The sequence below is a fragment of the Lithobates pipiens genome, unplaced genomic scaffold (genome assembly GCF_037356315.1).
Source record: "Lithobates pipiens isolate NorthernLeopardFrog02 unplaced genomic scaffold, aLitPip1_a1.2 Scaffold_27, whole genome shotgun sequence".
Taxonomy (NCBI): Eukaryota; Metazoa; Chordata; class Amphibia; order Anura; family Ranidae; genus Lithobates; species Lithobates pipiens.
Genome location: NW_027507788.1, coordinates 67,477,628 through 67,495,571, shown reverse-complemented (window position 1 = coordinate 67,495,571; position 17,944 = coordinate 67,477,628). Strand labels below are relative to the sequence as shown.

Sequence of the window (17,944 nt, the reverse complement as noted above, 5' to 3'; positions counted from 1 at the left end):
TAGATTGATAATCTGTGGCAAGACTTAAAAAAATTCTGTTCACAGATGCTCTCCATCCAATCTGACAGTGCTTGAGCTATTTTGAAAAGATAAATGGGCAAAAAATGTCACTCTAGATGTGCAAAGCTGGTAGAGAATATACCAAAAAAACTTGCAGCTGTAAATACAGCCAAAGATGGTTCTACAACGTATTGGCTCAGGTGAGCTGAATACAAATGCACGCCACACTTTTCACACATTTAGTTGTAAACATTTTTAAAAACCATTTATCATTTTCCTTCCACTTCACAATTATGTCTATCACATAAAATCCATTTACGTTTTTGGTTGCAACATGACAAAATGTGGAAAATGTCAAGGGGTATGAATACTTTTCAAGGCACGCTACATTTAGTTCAAGTACCCATAGAAGGGGTGATTTGTTCAAGGATATATACAGTGTGTATATATATATATATATATATATATATATATATATATATATATATATATATATATATATATATATATATATATACATACACACACACACACACACACACACAGTATCTCACAAAGGAAAGTACACCCCTCACATTTTGGTAAATATTTTATTACGTATATCTTTTCATGTGACAACATTTTAGTCAAGTTGTATTTTCTTCAATGTCAAGTAGTGAGTGTACAGGTTGTATAACAGTCTAAATTTGCTGTCCCCTCAAAAGAAACTCAACACACAGCCATTAATGTTGCATTGCTGCAGAGGGTGAAGGGGTGGACGGGCCAGCCTGTCAGTGCTCAGACTATACGCCACACACTGCATCAAATTTGTCTGCATTGCTATCATCCCAGAAGGAAGCCTCTTCTAAGGATGAGAAAGCAGTTTGCAAAAACTGTTTACTGAAGACAAGCAGACTAAGGATATGGATTACTGGAACCTTGTCCTTGTGGTCTGATGAGACCAAGATAAATTTATTTGGTTCAGATGGCGTCAAGCATGTGTCATGGCAACCAGGTAAGGAGTACAAAGACAAGTGTGTCTTGCCTACCATCAAGCATGGTGGTGGGAGCGTCATAGTCTGGGGTGCATGAGTGCTGCTGGCAGTGGGGAGCTACAGTTCATTGAGGGATCCATGAATGCCAACATGTACTGTGACATACTGAAGCAGAGCATGAGCCCCTCCTTTCGGAGACTGGGCCGCAGGGCAGTACTCCAAAGTGATAACAACCCCAAACACACCTCCAAGACAACCACTGCCTTGCTAAAGAAGCTGAGGGTAAAGGTTCTGAGTGCTAAGCATGTCCCCAGACCTAAACCCTATTGAGCAACTGTGGGGCATCCTCAAACAGAAGGTGGATGAGCGCAAGGTCTCTAGCATCCTCCAGCTCTGTGATGTCATCATGGAGAAGTGGAAGAAGACTTCAGTGGCAACCTTTAAAGCTCTGGTGAACTCCATGCCCAAGAGGGTTAAGGCAGTGCTGGAAAATGAGACACTTTGGGCTCAATTTGGACATTTTCACTAAGGGGTGTGTTCACTCTTGTTGGTAGCGGTTTAGACATTAACTGGTTCCCAACCACTCACCACAGTTGTACTGCGGCAAGGTGGCAGGATAGCGTGAATCGCCGTCATTGTATGTCGGCTCGCTTAAGTGATATAGCGGAAGCACACCCGCAGGTCCGGCGGACTCCATACCACCGGCGACCCATGGTGTACAGAGGCAGACTGGGAATCTGCCTATGTAAACAAGGCGGATCCCCATTCTGACAGGGGACATGTCAGATCTTCTGTTCCCAGTGGGAACAGCGATCTTGGTCATGTCCCTGGCAACCCATCTCCCTACAGTTAAAACACACTAAGGGAACACAGTTAATCCCTTGATCGCCACTAGTGTTAATCTCTTCCCTGCCAGTGTCATTTATACATTGATCAGTGCATTTTTATAACACTGATCAATGTAACAATGTCACTGGTCCCCAAAAAGTGTAATTTGGCGTCAGATTTGACTGCTGCAATTACGCAGTCCCGCTAAAAATCGATGATCACACATCAAATATCTGGGCATACTTTTGCCCAGTAGGACAGAGAACATATTCCCCCTCAACTTTCCTCCCCTGCTGACAGCCATTAAAAAAAGACCTTCAGTCTTGGCAGCATGGACTCTTTCCCTGGTTTGGTTGCTGTGGGATTATTAAAATGAACATTATGCCCCGGTTGTTGTACCATCTGCAGGCCCTCCCCATCCGTATTCCAGGTTCCTTCCTCAGAGCAGTGAACCGTACTATAACATCTTTCCTGTGGGCCCAGAAGGCCCAGAGATTGGCCCAGTCTACTCTGCGACTGACAAAAGTGATGGGCGGCATGGCTCTACTGGATGCCAACTTTTATCTTATGGATTGCCACTTGACACGAATTCTGGACTGGTGTTGCCATGGCCCCCTGAAATAGTGGGTACAGGTGAAAGGGCTCCTCGCTGAGACCCAGCTGGATGCCTTGCCCTGGTGCCAGATGCACCTACCACAACGCATATGAGACCACCCTACTGTAGGGGAATTGTGGCGGATAGACCAAAAAGCCTTCCGAGACTTTTCCATTGCACCCACCCCGTCCCCACTCCCCCCTACTGTTGGGAACCTTGCCTTTAGCCCGGAACTAAGCAACCCTAGATTCCAGGATCTGAAAGGGGTAGACCGATCCCAGGTCTGACTCTTCAACATAAACGGACAGTGGATGTCCAGACAGCAAATCATGGAAGACACATCAAGGTCGGGCCTTTCCTTCTGGAAAAAAATACAGCTAGCTCAATTTATTGGCTCCTTACCTTCCCCAGAACCTTTTAGAAGGAGCCTTACTGCTTTAGAACTCCTGTGCCTGGAAAAGTCCCCTGCACGCCATTTGGTTTCCCTGACTTACCAGTTACTGCTAATACCCGAGTTTCTGACCTTCCTACATATCTAGGTGGGAACAGGACTTGGGAATGCAGTTCATGGAGAGGCAAGTGGAGAGAATTTTTCTCTTCACTAACAAAACCTCTGTGTGTGCTAACCATCAGGAAGCAGGGTACAAGGTACTGATGAGGTGGTTCTATATACCAGAGAGGATCCACAGGATGTTCCCTCAAAGCTCAGAGCTATGCTGGAGATGTGGGGAGGAACCAGGGTCTCTCCTGCACATCTTCTGGTCTTGTAGAATTGTGTTCTTACTGTACCGAGGTTCACCGCATTGTTCAGAAATGTACAGTTGCGAGCTACGTTGGACCCCGGCGTTCTTCCTTCTACACCATCATGAGATTCCAAGCAAGATATATAGGAAACCAATTTTGCTTCTCCTGGTCCCGTGTGCTGGGAGCAGACACAGCGCCGAGCGTGGCAATATGGCTGAAAAAGGTGGCTGAAATTAATGCAATGGAGGATCTGGTGGCCGCGGAAAGGGGCCTCCAAGAGAAGTTGAAAAAAAAAATTTTATTATTGGCACAAGTTTTTTTACTCTGAGGAGTGTGCCGAGTTGGTGACCTAACTCTCCTAGGAGATGGGTCCTGAGGAAAGGCACCCCCAGATATGGATTGCGGAATTGGCCGGTGGTCGTCCATCCCCCTCCCCTCTTTCTCTCCCCCTCTGATACTATAATCTTGCCTTTGTTCTATTTTGCTATTCAGACTCTCTGAGTATTCCTGATCTGTCTAGTCTCTTAATATCATGTTAACCGTTTATAAAAAAAAAAAAAAACTGTGCGGGATATGGAGACTTCCTAGCCCTCGAAGGCAACTGCTTGAGCTACATTTCATGTGTTTATTCTATTTATGCCAAAGGGATCTATGGGCACAGGATCTTGTATGTGGAAAACATCCAACATATGTTTAATATTGTTGAGGTTTATGCATCACCATATCTAAATAAAGAATTGGAAAAAAAAAATGTAATTAAAAAAAAAAAATCGCTGATCACCCCCATTACCAATAAAAACAATAAAAAAGTCCCTAAATCTATCCCATAGTTTGTAGATGCGATACATTTTTTGCGCAAACCAATCAATATACATCTATTGTGATTTTCTTTTACCAAAATATGCAGAAAATATATCGGCCTAAACTGATGAATACATTTGTTTTTTTTATATTTTTTTAGATATGTTATAGCAGAAAGTAAAAGCATTTATTTTGTTTCCAAATTGTTGCTTTTTTTTGTTTATAGCGAAAAAAAAAAAACGCAGAGGTGCTCATATACCACCAAAATAAATCTCTATTTGTGGGAAAAAAAGGACGTTGATTTTGTTTGGGTACAGCATTGCATGACCGTGCAATCGTCAGTTAAAGCGCTGCAGTGCTGTATTGCAAAAAATGGCCTGGTCAGGAAGTGGGTAAATCCTTCCAGTCTTTAAGTGGTTAATGGCTGTGGGTTGAGTTATTTTGAGGGGACAGCAAATTTGCACTGTTATACAAGCTGTACACTCACTACTTTACATTGTAACAAAGTGTAGTTTCTTCAGTCTTGTCACATGAAAAGATATAATAAAATATTTTACAAAAATGCAAGGGGTGTACTCACTTTTGTGAGATACTGTATATGTAAAGTTCAAATGTAGAACATCACATCTTCCTTAGTTTCCTATAAACAAATGAAAGATTAGTATAAAAGAACTTTCGTCAGGCCATCTAAAACTGACAGTTAACGTTTGATGGTTGATAGTTGGTTTATAAAGTACATACTGCTTTGCTTTGGGACTCTTTCAGAATGAACTCTGTACCTACATTTCAGCTATACATTTCTGTCACAACCATTAATGTGTTTAGCACTTAGCTCAGGCACCTTCATTTATTCTACATTATGGAAATGGAGAATATACCAGGTGTATCCAAGTTTTACCTGCCTGGCTTTACAGGGGCAAGGTTTAAGACCAGAAACACACAAGCTGAACCTCTGAGAGATACAGGAATTGTCTTTAAGGGCATTTAATTGTGTTAGGACAGCTTTTCTCACCATTACAAGTCAATGGTAAAGCAAAAGCAGAATGAAGCAGATTAAACAGGGATCAAAAGCAATTTAGCCGAAAATCAGAAACATATCTCATGCACACAAAATGTACCTGAAAACATTTTGCATAGACCATCTAAACAAATCCTTAAGAAGCCAGTGAGTGAGTCATCAAACTAATGTTCAATTATGAGTGAAATCTTAATTTTAGATGGACTGCCCTTTCAAATCAAAAAAAGCTAGTAATGATCTTTTATGGTGCAGAATAACAAAATAAAACACTGTATTTCAGACAAAAAAACAAAACAAAAAAAAAACACTGGGATGTTTTAAAGTTCGTAAGTTGTTCTGTCCTGTTCAGTATGTAAATTCTTCATGTTTAGAATTTCAAAATAAAGCATTGTTTGTTTGCATGACTTCACATCTGATTATCAGCAGTCCTTAGATTAGTCAATGCTTAAAATTCCAAGATAGATAGTTGAAGCATTTCGCAATGTTGTACCAGACCTGTAACATCATAAAAATGTCTTTTCCAGCAGGCATGATTGCAGCGGTCTTTGGTAATTGTAAGTAGTAAAATATAATATATATTCTTTGGAACAAGTTAAATAGTAGAATTTATTTAGTCCTGTGAAGCCAGTCCAAGATCTTTAGAGGCTACCCTTTTCAAGCTCACTGTCCACCTTCTTCTTTTGCCTTTCCATTACAGCTTCCAGCTCAGAGATCTTCTTTTCGTCCTAATAGAAAAAAAATATATATCTATCTATCTATATATATATATGTATTTATATATTCTACAACAATTGACAGTAAAGTTGTGTGACTGGAGTGGAGAGTGAAAGAGTTAAAACATTGGAGGGAACAAAAACTGACCCAGCTGCAAACTTTAAAATGTAACTAATATTGCACCCTTGACTACCTATACCTGCTACTGTACAAGCTGATTCCCGTGTAGCTCACTAGACATGAGACCTCAACTCTTGCCCTGATTTAAGTTAAACCTCACCCTTTTCTTATGCTAAGCCCAGCCTCTTGCCATTCAAATGTGAATTACAGAGCTCTGCCCTCTAAAATTCTGCAATTTCACAGTTGACCAACACGGGTGGGGTTAATCTTGACTGGGGCAGAGGTTTTGACTCCATGTCTGAACATCTGTCCTGTGCATGGAATCCAAGGGGCCTCAACAGTTGCCATAAGGTGCTTGAATTTTAACAGTGTTGATAATTTAGACACATGTTAGGCCAGTTCTAGTTTATTTTCACACTGGGGCTCCGAGGAGATATTCGGTAGTTGATAAAACCTCCAGTGCCAGAAAAAAATTAAAACATTTTAAAAGAACCTGTCTATGGAATTAGCTGCAGTCAGCAAAATAAGGATTTTGCACTAACTATAAAATCTTTTTCTTGGAGAACATTAGGGGACACAGGTACAGTTGATAGTCTTGGACCAATAAGCTAGTCTGGCACCTTTCAGAGCTTGGGACGCTGGCAAAAAAAAACACTAATCTGGAACCCCAGTATAACTCTGACTGTCACGCATCAGTTTTGAGAGCGAGCAGTATACAAGGCCAAACACAGAGGGGCAGGATCGGTGTCTCTCAATAAATAAAAAAGGACATTTTACTGTAAACCCCATATTTTGAGTACTAGCAGCCATTCAACATGTCCTGTCCCAGTGGGGACATGATGAATGGGCTTATAGTGATTTAATAATGCAATCCTTGGAATTTGTGCTCAATCACCACTTTTTTGTTTTCAGCTCCCACTACTTCCAGGTGCAGGGGGTGATGATGGGAACTTGTTGTGCCCCATTGTACGCCAACCTGTACCTGGGGGAGTGGGAATGAATGCTTATGTATGATGAGCAGTTAGCAATGTACACAGACCACATTATCATGTGGCACCTATACATTGATGACATGTTCATGATATGGGATGGTCCCCGAAGAGCTACTACTCACATATCTGGAAAGACACAATAGGAAAAAATTCAACCTCACATTTACTATGTCATATCACCCTAATGAACTAACTTTTCTTGACATCACGGTCATTTGTGGTGAAGATCATACAATCATGACCCGCCTCTATCACAACCCAACATTGGGAAATTCTATCCTGCATGCTTCAAGCTTTCATCCTGAACCCCTATTGACCTCAATACCTTATAGTCAATATTTAAGAACAAGAAGAAACTGTTCAGATGAAATATCTTTTCAAAAAAAGAAGCCAAAATTCTTCAAAAGAGACTTTTGGGGAGAGTATATACAAAATCATGTCTTAAAAAACATATAAAAGGGCAATAGAAAGCAATATAAATTATCTACTATATGGCACTAAGAAGGATAAGAACACGGATAACAATACTAGGATAATAATTAAATATTCCAGCCAACATTAAAAAATACGGAATGTTATACAGAAGTATTGACATCTGTTATCCATGGACCCAAATATTGATAGATTCATATTTAAAATGCCATCCATAACATTCAGACGAGCCACCTCTATCAAAGATCAAATAATTCATAGTGAATATAAAGGAAACGTGACCCCTGTAGGCTCAAAGGAACATAAACGTGTGGAGGTTGCAATTATTGCAGATACATATGTGTGGGTCCCTCATTCTGCCGCATGGTCAAACTTTTAGGGCACAACATTTTGCTAACGGCAAGACATGTGGTGTGGTCTATTTAATGCTCTGTGACTGTGGCTCATATTATGTGGGTAAGACAAAGATTGAATTCTGAAATAGGATCTACAAACATGTTTGGAGCATGAAGGGATGTGATCCAGGTTTACCCCTGCATATACATTTGGCTGCCCTGCATAATGGACAATTCCCCAAGATCAAATTTTTGGCCCTTGATAGGGTACATCCCAACCATAGAGGAGGGGATTGAAACAAGCTCCTCCTTCAGTTGGAGCTCAAATAGATCTATCTCCTTAAACTACTCACTTCCCTGATCTCAACAGGGCAGTTAATCGAACCTTTTTTGGAGGAATTTACCTCTTGAGGCATAGAAAAATAAATTGGGCCTTTTGGCTTTCAATCTTTCTCCTTCCGTCTGTTTTTTTATGCTCTACTATGTTCATCTGTGTCATATCACTATGAGTCTAGATTATGTATTTTTACATGGTTAATTGGCGTTTTCCTATTATATCCCATTGCTGGGGTTTCCCACCCCTATTTTTAGATCCTGTATCCATTCATGTGGCGGATCGCAATGCCTGTATTCCATGTTCCCATCGGCCAGTAATCTTGATAATTGTGCATTCAATCTTTTTTCCTCCCCTCCTTTTCCCCTTTATCTTTTGCACCTTCTGTCTGGGGGGGGGCTCCGTGATGTGCGCACCTGGCACACGAGGGCCGTTTGGCCCATGGTCCCAGGGTAGCTGATGCCCTCCATCTGCCCCTAGATCCCTGACCAATCGGCATTCCTTCTGTGCTGGTCCCCTCAGGTGGGGATGGGCTTGGCGTCATTCTCCAATTATCCCTGTTCCCCATCCTATCACCAGCAGACAACATGCGTCTCCCATGCATGCGCTGGTTCTGCCATGTGGGGGCGGCCCTTCGCAGCTGTGATTACTAGTGATCTGTGATAGGCTACAACTAATCACATGATACAGGATGCTGTGATTGGCCCAGGTACTATATGATAGCTGTGGGCCGATCACAGCATCACCCTGCAGGAAATACAGCTGTTACGAATGAAATCCCACCTTAGGACAGAAAGTGATACTGGCAAGACAACTACGTAAAATTATAGGGTAAAGCCTGAAAAAGAAAATAAATGTAGCCACCACATTCTAGGACTGGTAGGCTGCAATATAGAATGTTTTTGTTCTAGGGTTTAGAGGGCACATTACAGAGGTATAACCATGTAATAGAGCACAGTAACAATTCTCCAGAAACCTACTGTTCTTATACTAGTGTTTAAATGGGATGTATGAGTGTATGAGTTGTCTGTCAGGAGATTTTTAAAAATATACATTGACCATTCATGGTTAGAATTAAACATTTACGGAATTCTGAGCATACCTCAAGAAGAGCCTTCTGTACCATGACCTGGCTATATACTCTGGCACCTTCTTCAGAGCTCACAGCTTTAAATTCATCTTTTCTAAGAGAAAACAACTGAGCTCCATTTAACACTCCCAATGATTTTACAGTCCTATAACAAAGACAAAAAATTGTATATTATAAAAAAAAAATATTTATATCTTGGGCACTTCACTCTGGGGATGATCAATGCAAGAACGTGAATACACATAGCAGCAAATAGTTACTTCAGTCTTCATCGTCTATTTAGCTGTTGCTGGATTTTACTTACAGCTTGATTAATGGTACAGAAGTTACCAGCTTTTGAATCCCTGGATATTCCCCTTTCAATACTAGGATTAGCACATAGTTTCTAATGTAGTGCACCCCCTAAGGAGTCGCAAGTAAATTGGGATACCCCATCCTGCACAGCCAGGCACACCAAATTTTTACATTTCTTGATTCAGAGAACAGTGTTAGACTGTTCAGAGAAATTCTTGATTCAGAGAACAGTCCGTGACTTTGTTTTTCTTTTTGTTTTATTAAGGGTAATGCAAAAGGGGATAGAACTGTGCCTGGAACCTAACAAATATGTGCTACACTGCTTCTGCACTGCTGAAATAAACTCAACTCAAAGAGTGTGCTTATAAATTAGTAGTAAATTACAAGGTTGAAAAAAAAGACAAAAAGTCCATCAAGTCCATCCTATGTGACAGTGCTGTGAACAATTGTATTGTAATCAGAAAACCAATTAATGCCTAACAATTAATAATTATGTATGTGAAACTTTTGTAAAGATATATATATATATATATATATATATATATATATATATATATATTTAATTCTTTTCTTCCTTATAAAAAGAAGATCCACTCAATTGAAGAAGTTTGTGTTGGTCACACGGACTTTATTTATTACTTTGATAAGAGGACTTCATTGATTTAATTTTTGGGACTATTTTCATATTTTTGTTCACTTGGTGATTCACTTGTTTTTACATTTGATTTTTATTTATATATTTTTGGGGATTTTTGCACTATATTTGCAATTTTTAGGGTTTAAAGCATCGGATGTCATAGTGATTCATTTTGAACCACACTTTACTTTTGATAGCAATATGATATTTTTATGTGTTGTTACACATATATATATTTACAAATGTTTCACATACATAGTTGACACATTGTTTATGGTAAGGCATTAATTGCTTTTCTGATTACAATAGAATTGTTCACAGCACTGCCAGTTTATAAGCACACTTCAATAGCTTTTAGACCTGTGGTAGTGGGAATGCAAGTGTACAATGAAGACATTTCCATAGTTACAAGTATCTAGGATGCGTCACAATAATCAACCATGGCAAGATTTTCAAGAAAATGTACACTATCCCATGTGAATGAGGGCAGTGCTATTAATGTAGTAAAAAAACGTCACCACAGACTATAGGTCTGAATGTTAGAAGGTGCAGTCTCCTTGGTATAGTTGAAGGAGTGTATCAAAGGGGTGTGTGGGTGTACAAGATAAAGACAGCTAACCTAATCTCCTATAATCTATTACAAATACATATGGAGACCAGATTTAATAGTTCACTTTGACTGTCATTGACAAGATTATCTCTAATCTTCCTGGAGTAATCAGATTAAATTTTAAACACCCCCAATCCATAATACTAAGTCATTAACTGCTTCCGGATCACCCCACGTACATTAAATGTGGCAGGGCGTCTCAGGTGTGCAAAATCAAATACCTGTACGTGACTTTGTGCACGCCGTTTGGGGGTAGGGGGTGCACCACTGGAGTGCTGCTCCTGCTGTGATTGGACACAGCGGGAGCCAGAGTGTCTGGCGGACGGTGCAACCCGCTGATCGTACAGAAGGGACACAGAGCAGCGGTGTGCCAATGTAAACAAAGCACACCGCTGCTCTGTCAGGTAGGAAAAGAGAGCTAAGCTGAATCACAATCTCTCTTTTCCTCCAGAGTAACACTTCCCCCTACAGTTAGAAACTTCCCACGGAACGCATTTAACCCCTTGTTTGCCCCTAGTGTTAACCCCTTCCCTGCCAGTGTCATTTATACAGGGATCAGTGCATTTTTTTTTAACACTGATCACTGTACTGGTGTCACTGGTCCCAAAAAGTGTCATTTAGGGTAAGATTTGTCGGGAGCAATATCACAGTCCCCCCAAAAAAAAAAAAAAAACGCAGACCGCCGCCATTACCAGTGAAAAACAAATAAAAGTCCATAAATCTATCCCGTAATTTGTAGGCACTATAACTTTTACTCAAACCAATCAATATACGCTTATTGAGATTTTTGTCTGTCTTTTTTTGCTTATAGTGCAAAAAATAAAACCCGCAGAGGTGATTAAATACCACCAAAAAAAGCTCTATTTGTGGGAAAAAAAAGGACATCAATTTTATTTGGGTACAGCATCACACAACCACATAACACTCAGTAAAAGCAGCGCAGCGGTGTATCGCAAAAAATGGCCTGGTCAGGAAGTGGGTAAAAGCTTCCGGGGCTGAAGTGGTTAACAATGATGAGAATATTGCCTTTTTTTTGTTGACTGCTCCATATGTATGGTATTTATTAATATTAGTAAAATACTTGATGGAGGGGGTAGTTAGTATCCAGGTGGGGTCAATGTACTGTGTAACCTAAATTGTGTCATGAAGATGTTGAGTGAATTGGTGCAATGACTTTCAGTACTGAAACGATTCAGTTTGAGGGTCTGCTCAAATTTGAAAGCACCACCTTAAACTGAAATCTACCAAACTTTGGAGTGTGACAGATAGGCCTCTGGCCAGTAATTTCAACGTATCCTCATTCAGTACACTGTGTATACAAGGTACCTACTGTATCCAGTTTACTGATTTATATGTTTGTTGCTTGACATATTTCATGGCTCATTCACACACAGTGCAGTGATCTATGTATTACTGCACTTCATCTGCAGTGCTCAACACCTGTTTTCTACGTGTCCTGTTCACACTGCAATACAGCTGGAAGGTGCAGTGATCTGTGGCAAAATTAAAATTTACTATTTTATTGCAGAGCATTGAAAAGGCATCTGGTCCCATTCACCACTTGGCAAGCTGAGCTGTGTGTGCTGCTTTGATACTAAAAATTGTGAAAATTATTTAGACAGTGCTATCATCACAGAAAATTGTGCATCACTATAATTTCATCAAACTTAAAGTGATTCAAAAACAAAGTGCAAAGTCTCTTAGGAAAATGTCCAGTGCTGTAAACATAAATAATAAATTCATTCAAAACATTCAATGTCTCAATTTATTTCCTTGCATCCTTGTGTCCCACGCAGAAAAGTTAAATTAATCCTTATTCATACAGCATAATGTCAGCTGTCCACTGTTTCTCATGCTCCACCTCATAGTTACATAGATGGTAAGGTTGAATGAAGACATTAGTCCATCCAGTTGAACCTGTGTAGATGTATGTGTGTTCATGTTGATAATCATTTCCAATATTCCTGTATATTTTGTTTACTAAGATGCATGTCCAAGAGTCTTTTAAAACCATCCTACCACCGATTGTGGAAGGGAATTCCACATCCTTACTGCCCTGACAGTGAAAACCCCCTATGCAGCTTAAGGTAAACCACTTATCCTTCAATTTCATTGAGTGACCCTGTGTCTTCTTACACTCTCTGAGACTGAATTGTTTTCTTCCTACGCTGGCATCACTTTTGAGGTATTTGTATATCGCCATCACATTACCTTTCAAGCATTTCTTCTCCAGGGAGAATAAGTGCCTATAGTCATTCCTCGTAACTGAGGTCCCCCAGTCCCTTTATTAATTTTGTTGCCCTTCTCTGGACTTTCTCCAGTACCAGCACATCCTTCCTGAGGATTGTTGAACAGAACTGGATGGCATACTCCAGATGTGGCCTAACCAGAGTTTTATAAAGTGCTAGAATTATAGTTGTATTTCTGGAGTAAATTCCCTTTTTAACCTCCCTGGCGGTAATCTCGAGTCTGGCTTGGGTTAGGATTTTACTATCATAAGCGGTAACCCCGAGCCAGACTCAGGATCGCATTGCTGGATACAGGGAGAGGTTACTTACCTTGTCCCCTGGATCCAGCGATGTCCTCCGTGTTGTGTGATCGAGCTGTCCTCCGCTCGATTCACACAGTGCCCGAATGCCGCTGAGCTCCGTTCCCTGTGATGTTACGATGCATGGGAGCGGAGATCAGCGCCAAATTTAAAAAAAGTTTAAATACACAAAACACACACAGTACTGTAATCTTACAGATTACAGTACTGTATAAAAAAATTACACACCCCCTTTGTCCCTTTCCTTTTGTCATCAAACACTAAATCTAATGACAGCGACAATTCTGCAAATGAGCAAATTTCAGTGTTTTTGGATTTGATTACATTATTGAATAATTTTTATTATTATTTATTATATTATAAACTTTATCATACCCGGGATGTCTGCTAGACTCTGGTTTGAACAGATTTAAGAGAGTTATTCCTAAGAATTACAGGCCTACAATATAAAACGCCAAATTTCCATGCAAAATAATTGTACTGCTTTCAGCACCTAAAACCAGAATGAATCATACCGCCAGGGAGGTTAATGCATGCATTAGTCAGTCTGCTAGCTTTGCTTGTTGCAGCTTGACATTGCATTTTATTGCTCTGTCTGTCTTCTACTAGGTCCCCCAGATCATTCTCCATCCTGGAGCTAGTAATTTGAGTTTATATTTTTAGCCCCCACATGCATTACTTAATATTTTTCTGTTTTTACAATACATTTTTATTTTTTTATTGAAAATTAAGAAGTTTAACAAGTTAAGCAAGAAAAGGTAATAATGACAAATGCATGTCAATGCAAAGTCAAATACAAGCATTAAGCACTAATTCATAAACATACTTTACATTTTTCAACATTAAACTTAATTTGCCATGTAGTTGTCCACCCCATTATTTTTTTCAGGTCATCTTGTAAAGTTTCTACAGTATTTCCTGTTGTGAAGTTATTGCCCTGCTTATTTTTGAGTCATCAGCAAACACTGAGCTTTGAGCTATTTATACCAACCTCTATATAATTTATGATCAAATCAGAATTGGTCCCGGGACAGAGCCTTGGGGTACCCCACTTTGAGACCAGTCAGGGTACATGTTATTTATCATCACACTTTAGACATGCCCCTGTAATCAGTTTTCCATTCAAGAACAAATACACCACATCCAATGGCCTACCTTCATCTAGATGGCAGCTTATTTACTCATAGAATATTAACAGATTGGTTTGGCAAGAACGACCTTTAGTAAAACCCATGCTGATTACTACTAATGATACTATTCTCATCTGAAAATTCTTGAATATAGTCCCTTATTGTCCCCTCCAATACTTTACATACTATTGATGTTAGACTGACAGAACTGTAGTTTCCAGGAATCTAGCTCAGCCCTTTTTAGAATATTGGTAACGCGTGGGCTTTGTGCCAATCAGCTGGTGCCGTTCCTGTCAGTAAACTGTCCATAAAAGTTAGAAACAGTCAGGCTATCTCGGTGTAAGCCATCCGATCCTGGTGATTTATTTGTGTTAAGCTTTTCTAGTCTTTTTTGGACATTGGCTTCTGTTTTTTTTTTGTTTTTTTACTATAACTTTTTACGTTATGGTTTAGTCACCCAGGTTTAACCTCAGCTCTTCTATATTTATTGCCCATTGGAATGCACTGGGTAATACCTTTATTCTATTCCTAAAGCACTCCCATTTTTCCTCAGTGTTAGGCCGCGTACACACGCGGGGACTGTTCGCTCAACTTTGTCCGCTGAACAGTGTTTCGGCGGACAGTCCGCTCGTGTGTGGGCTTCAGCGGACAGTTTCAGCGGACAGTCTGACGAACAAAGTTTTTCGGAAATTCCGTAAAACTGTCCGCTGAAACTTGGTTTGAGCGGACAGTCCGCCCGTGTGTAGGCTTGTTCGTCAAACTAAGTCTCGCGCATGCTCAGAAAGAATTTACACGCCGAAGGTTGCATTGCAGTGTATAGGACGTCGTTTTCTAGTCCCGTCGTACGTGCCGTTCATGTCATCGCGCACGGTTTCAGCGGACTGTTCGTTCGTCGTGTGTGGCCAAGTCCGTCCATGCTAATTTTGAGCGGACTGTCCGCTGAAACTGTTTGACGAACAAAGTTGAGCGAACAGTCCCCGCGTGTGTACGCGGCCTCAATTGTATCTAGGATTTGGTCCCATTTAATATCTTGCAGTATGGAGAGCAGTTTAGAGAAGTCGGCTCATTTGAAATGTAGTGTTCTTGTATTACCTTCCTACCTTCTTTTCCCATGATTTATGCTGAATGTAATTATCCTGTGATTGCTGGTCCACAAGTTGACCCTTATTTCCACATCTGTGTTATTTGTAATTAAATCGGCTGTAAAACTTTTTTTTTTACTTTTACCTACAGGTAAGCCTATAATAAGGCTTACCTGTAGGTAAAATTAATATTTACTAAATCTGTACGGTTAGGAGATATTTTCTTTGCATGCAGCCGCTGACGTCAACAGCGCATGCGCTGTGAAGGCCCAGCTGACGGTCCGGTAGGTGCCGTGGAAGTGATGTAATCACAGCTTCAGCCACTCACATCGCTGGAGCCACGATACCAGGAAGAAGCGCAGAGGGAACATGCCAGCTCCCTCGGCGTAGACCGGGATCAGATGTCGAGGCCTCGTTCAAAGGTGAGTATTTCATAATGAGCTAGTATGCTACTAGCTCATTATGCCTTTGCCTTGCAGGTTTTTTTGTCGAAGAAAAAAAAATCTGTGCGGGTATACAACTGCTTTGAGAGATCTAGCAAAGCATTCTTTCTAGTCGAGGCATCCACCAACTGGGACATGAAGTTGTCCTGTAAGATATTTAGTAAATGACGAGCCTTAAATGAGTGAGCTGTTCCTTCTGCCCAGTTAACCACTTTCAGACTGGACCATTTTGCTGGCTTAAAGGGGTTGTAAAGCTTTGTTTTTTATTTCCTAAATAGGTTCCTTTAAGCTAGAGCATTGCTGATTCACTTACCTTTTCCTTCGATTTTCCTTCTAAATGTTTTTTTTCTTTGTCTGAATTTTTCACTTCCTGTTTCTCCTCAGTAAACTTCACACCATCATTCGAGCGGTGTTTAGTCAGCCAGAACAGCTTACTGAACAGCTTACTGAGGAGGAACAGGAAGCGAGAAATTCAGAAAAAGAAAACAAAGAGACAAAACATTTAGAAGGGAAATTGAAGGAAAAGGTAGGTGAACCACCAATGCACTAGCTTAAAGGAACCTATTTAGAAAATAAAAACAAACCTTTACAACCCCTTTAAGACCAGACCACTTTTTGCAAATCGGCACTGCGTTGCTTTAACTGACATTTGCGCGGTCGTGCGACATGGCTCCCAAACAAAATTGACGTCCTTTTTTTCCCACAAATAGAGCTTTCTTTTGGTGGTATTTGATCACCCCTGCAGTTTTTATTTTTTGCGCTATAAACAAAAAAATGCGTACATTTTGAAAAAAACACATTATTTTTTAATTTTGCTATAATAAATATCCCCCAAAAATATATAAAAAACATTTTTTTTCCTCCGTTTAGGCCGATACGTATTCTTCTACATATTTTTGGTAAAAAAAAAAAAAAAAAAATCGCAATAAGCTATTATTGATTGGTTTTCGCAAAAGTTATAGCGTTTACAAATAGGGGATAGTTTTATGGCACTTTTATTAATAATTTTTTTTTTACTTGTAATGGCGGTGATCAGCGATTTTTATTGTGACTGCGACATTAAGGCGGACAGATCGGACATTTTTGGGACCATTGTCATTTATACAGCAATCAGTGCTATACAAATGCACTGATCCCTGTGTAAATGACACGGGCAGTGAAGGGGCTAACCAGGGGGTGGCAGTGTAGGGGTTTAGTGTGTCCCAGGGGCATGTTACTAACTGTGGGGGGCATGACTGTGTGTTAGTGAACACTGATCTCTGTTCCAATCACAGGGAGCAGAGATCAGTGTCACTTGTTGCTAGGCAGAATGGGGAGATGCTGTTTACTTCCGCATCTCCCCATTCAGCCTCCCAGTGAGACGATTGTGGGTATCCCCGCGGCGATTGAGTCCATGGGACCCGCAACCAGACTCACGGGGGCCCTGATGGGAGCGTGATGGCACGGCACCATTCTTAAAGGGACGTACCTGTATGCCCTTATGCCTGTCCGTGCCATTCTGCCGATGTACATCGTCGTGCGCTGGTTGGGAAGTGGTAAATATCTGGATAGTCCCCCACTAAGAAGACATTTCCCTGCCTTGCTGTCCTTTCTAAAGCCTCGTACACACGATCGGACTTTCCGACGGGAAATGTTCGATGTGAGCCTGTTGCCGGTAAATCCGACTGTGTGTATGTTCCATTGGACAATTGTTGTCAGATTTTCCACCAACAAATGTTGGCTAGCGTATTTTCTAATTTTCCGCAAACAAATGTCTGTTGTCGGATTTTCCAAGCGCGTGTACACTAGTCCGTTGGACAAAAGTCCAAAGTACAAATACGAATGCTCGGAAGCAAGGACGAGCCAGAAGTGGTTGGTCTTGTAAACTAGCATTCGTAATGAAGAATTAACATTCATGACATGGCAAATAATGAAATCTCGTAATGCAGTTTATATTCTCCTCTTCTTTAATGGGATAATAATGATGCTGCTTTGCTGGTGATACTGATGGGAGTTATTGCAAATCAATTTTCAAAGGCTTTTTTTTTCCAGTGATATCAATAATATTATTATTATGCTTTTTTTTTTTATTTGAGCAAGTTACCACAACACCATTATCCCGTAGTTTTTAAGATCAAAGATATTACAATATTGGTGTCCCTTGTTAATTTTACATTGTATCTTTTTAAAATGTAACTGCCTACTCCCTGTCATTTGAAGTAAAACACATAGCCAAGTATTATT

The 17,944-nt window shown here is 40.3% G+C and overlaps 1 protein-coding gene across 3 annotated transcripts in view; it reads right to left on the bottom strand.

The window, feature by feature from the left end:
• Window positions 1-573: 573 nt before the first annotated feature.
• Window positions 574-17,944, bottom strand: part of EPS8L1 (EPS8 signaling adaptor L1) — a 304,222-nt gene continuing 286,851 nt past the window's right edge. For all 3 annotated transcript variants that reach the window (XM_077457059.1, XM_077457060.1, XM_077457061.1), the window contains 2 exons: window positions 8,990-9,122; window positions 574-5,685 (listed from right to left, as the gene is read on the bottom strand). In XM_077457059.1, the coding sequence (XP_077313185.1) occupies window positions 5,599-5,685; window positions 8,990-9,122 (220 nt within the window). In that variant the 3' untranslated portion in view covers window positions 574-5,598. The remainder of the gene's footprint in view (window positions 5,686-8,989; window positions 9,123-17,944) is intronic.